The following is a 3,406-nucleotide window of genomic DNA, read 5'->3' as shown; positions in this document are numbered from 1 at the left end:
AACAATTTTGGTGTCTAAGTTCTGGTGATGGATTATATGGGGGCCTGACGAGGCTGAAGGTCGGGCCTCAGCTCAAGAGCCATGGAGTGAAATTTACAGCCATTGGATAGTCGTTAGCATCTTTAGAGGAGAGCTGATAGAGGCGAGGGTGCTAGTTAGCCAATTACGGCTGGTAGAGTGGACAGGGTCTTGCGCCAGCAGGGTCCAGCTCGCGCGGCCCGCGTGCCCTTGACTACTCCGAGCGCTTGCAGAAGCTAGCGGTGCGGCCGTTCGGTAAAGCGCATGCCGCTGCCTACACATTGCTACCGGCGCGAGACCCTGTCCGCTCTACCAGCCATAATTGGCTAACTAGCACCCTCACCTCTATCAGCTCTCCTCTAAAGATGCTAACGACTATCCAATGGCTGTGAATTTCGCTCCATGGCTCTCGAGCTGAGGCCCGACCTTCAGCCTCATCAGGCCCCCGCGTAGTCCGTCACCAGAACTTGGGCACCGAAATTGTTCTACGGAACTTGTCCATGTACATTCTCTATGTGTAGTCAACAATTCTCACAAAGCTATAGCACCGCAGAACTCGAACCATGGTAACCTCGCGATTGCAGCGACTAAACCCATTCCGCAAGGATCGTCAGCAATCTGTACGTATCGACCCCCGATATCCTGCCTGTGTCAGGCTGACTGACGCTGTAGCAGACAGGCAGCTCGTCGAAGCCGCAAGAACCGTCTAAGGCATCCGCCCATGGTCTCAAGGTCGTAGCGGAGGGAGGGCAGCCGGTGGTGGAGTAAGCCGTCCGTAGCAACACAAGAGCCCGTGCTAACATTGTCTAGTATCGTTGCTGTCCATGGCTTGAACGGGCACCGCGACGACACCTGGACGGCAGCGAACGGCACCCACTGGCTCCGCGATCTCTTACCAGAAGATATCCCAAATGCGCGCATATTCTGCTGGGGATACGATGCAAACACGCACGGCAAGCGCGTTAGCCACCAATTCCTCCACGATCATGCAGAGCAGCTGGTATCGGATCTCTGCCTCAGGAGAAAGCGTACAAATGTGAGATGAGAGCAGATATGAAAAAGATGTGGTTCTGACAGTGGAAGACCATGAAACGACCAATAATCTTCGTGGCGCACAGCCTGGGTGGCATCATCGTCAAAGGTGTCAGTCTTGCTCCTCTCTCTCTCTCTCGTATGCGCAGCTGACCAGGCCAAGGCTCTCATTCATTCGGACGCGGCACGGAAAGGCGCACTGGAAGAACATCGGTCGATCAAGACGTCGACGTACGGAATCCTGTTCATGGGCACACCTCACCAGGGCGGCAATGGAGTACAGTTCGGAAAGCTGCTGGTGAATGCGGCATCGGTATACAAGGCCACCAACAGCCGACTGCTAGAGCATTTGGAGCGAGACTCGGAATGGCTCCAGCAGCAGCTTAGACAGTACGGGCCGATCAGTGGGGAGTTCATGACGAAGTTTGCGTACGAGGAGTACGAGACGCCGACAGCGCTAGGTCATTCGATCGTGGTATGCTCTCATGTTGGCCGCAGGGATCGCAAGTACTGATGATACAGGTGGTGCCAAAAGCATCCGCGGTCGTTCCAGGCGCCGCCGACGCAGAGCAGATCATGATCCACGCTGACCACAGAGAAATGGTTAAGTTCGCGTCGAAAGAGCATAATGACTATGAGAAAGTTTCAGACCATTTGATTATTATGGTTGAAAGTGCAGGCAGCGTCATCAGCCTACGATGGGAAGAAGAGGTGAGGGTTGATGTGGGTATGTAGCCCTAGTAAGTACATATCGACAATAGCAATAATAGTAACTGTCTATAGCTCGAAGCAATCTTAACCAGAGCTTCTCTGTCGTCTTTCGCTTGTCTGAGGCCTCTGAGACCAGCCACTTTGTTGCGAGACAATCGGAACTCGCTGCAATGCACGACGCGCTCAGTGAGGGGAGCGGTCGCCGATCAGTCACTCTGCACGGCCTAGGCGGGATCGGGAAGACGCAGCTGGCGATTGCATACACCAAGGTGCATCGAGACGAGTATTCGGCGATATTTTGGCTGAACATCAAAGACGAAGTGTCGGTGAAGCAGAGCTACTTGCGGCTAGCAAAGCGGATCTTACAGGATTGCCCATCAGCTAGCCAGCTAGGTGTGTTCGCAGATGACAAGAGGCAAGACGAAGTGGTGGCAGCAGTTAAACGGTGGCTGGAGCATGCCAAAAACAGGGAGTGGTTAGTGGTGTTGGACAACTACGACAACCCTAAGGGGCCAGGCAATGCGGATCCCGGCGCAGTCGATATCCGACAGTTTCTGCCGGAAGCACACCATGGCTCGGTAATCGTCACGACAAGGTCGTCGAAGGTCAGTGTGGGCCGTCGCCTGAAGGTAGGCAAGCTAGAAGACGTCCGCGACAGTCTGCAGATCCTGTCTGATGCATCGCATCGTAAGGGTGTGATAGACGGTGAGTTTGTTTGATTCCTGTACTGTACTGTGCAGTAGATGCAACGCTAACGCATCTAGATCCCGATGCCGCCGAGCTTGCCAGAGAACTGGATGGACTGCCACTGGCCTTGGCTACAGCGGGCGCCTACCTTGATCAGGTGACGACAAGCTTTGCCGACTACCTTCGTCTGTACCGGGCGTCATGGCGAAGGTTGCAGCAAATAAGTCCCGAAGTAAGCACATACGAAGACCGACAACTGTACTCGACATGGCAGCTCTCTTTAGATCACATTAAGAAGCAGAGCGAATTATCAACCAAGCTGCTCCAGCTGTGGGCATACTTTGACAACCAGGACCTCTGGTTTGAGCTTCTGAGACAAGGGAGGGCCAAAGGGCCGCCATGGCTTTGTCAACTAACGGAGGATGAGCTGAGTTTCAACGAGGCAGTGCGGGTGCTATGCGACTACGGTTTGATAGAGGTGGACAAGTCCTCTGAAGGACATGTAGTCGAGTCTCAGGGGTACGGGATGCACGGCTGTGTGCACTCCTGGACAGTGCATGTAGTCAACCAAGAATGGGATTCGGAGATGGCCGGAGTGGCTCTGGAGTGTATAGGCAGACATGCACACAAGAAAGATGCACAGCAGTGGTGGCTAACTCAACGTCGGCTTTTGCGGCACTTGACAAGGTGTTGGAGGTTTATTGTGGATGGCAGATTGGATGAGGAGGGGAAGGAGTGGATTCTACATACCTTTGGAGACGTGTGCTCGGATCAGGGACGGCTTGACGAGGCGGAGAAGATGTACTTGCGAGCGCTGCAACGCTACGAGAAGGCATGGGGACCAGACCATACATCAACACTCAACACGGTCAACAACTTGGGCAACCTCTACGCAGACTTGGGACGGCTTGACGAGGCAGAGAAGATGTACTTGCGAGCGCTGCAAGGCTACGAGAAG

The 3,406-nt window shown here is 54.1% G+C and overlaps 1 protein-coding gene across 1 annotated transcript in view; it reads left to right on the top strand.

The window, feature by feature from the left end:
- The first annotated feature begins 271 nt into the window (after nt 1-271).
- Nucleotides 272-3,406, top strand: part of EI97DRAFT_63608 (uncharacterized protein) — a 4,185-nt gene continuing 1,050 nt past the window's right edge. The window contains exons 1-8 of the mRNA XM_033802973.1: nt 272-638; nt 691-782; nt 829-1,054; nt 1,102-1,161; nt 1,214-1,525; nt 1,573-1,777; nt 1,834-2,466; nt 2,526-3,406. The exon at nt 2,526-3,406 is cut by the window's right edge and continues 1 nt beyond it. Coding sequence (XP_033653559.1) covers nt 582-638; nt 691-782; nt 829-1,054; nt 1,102-1,161; nt 1,214-1,525; nt 1,573-1,777; nt 1,834-2,466; nt 2,526-3,406 — 2,466 coding nt within the window. The 5' untranslated portion in view covers nt 272-581. The remainder of the gene's footprint in view (nt 639-690; nt 783-828; nt 1,055-1,101; nt 1,162-1,213; nt 1,526-1,572; nt 1,778-1,833; nt 2,467-2,525) is intronic.

Source organism: Westerdykella ornata (genome assembly GCF_010094085.1).
Source record: "Westerdykella ornata strain CBS 379.55 unplaced genomic scaffold EI97scaffold_12, whole genome shotgun sequence".
Classification (NCBI taxonomy): Eukaryota; Fungi; Ascomycota; class Dothideomycetes; order Pleosporales; family Sporormiaceae; genus Westerdykella; species Westerdykella ornata.
Note: the sequence above shows the minus strand (reverse complement) of the source record. Positions and strands in the feature narration are given on the sequence as shown.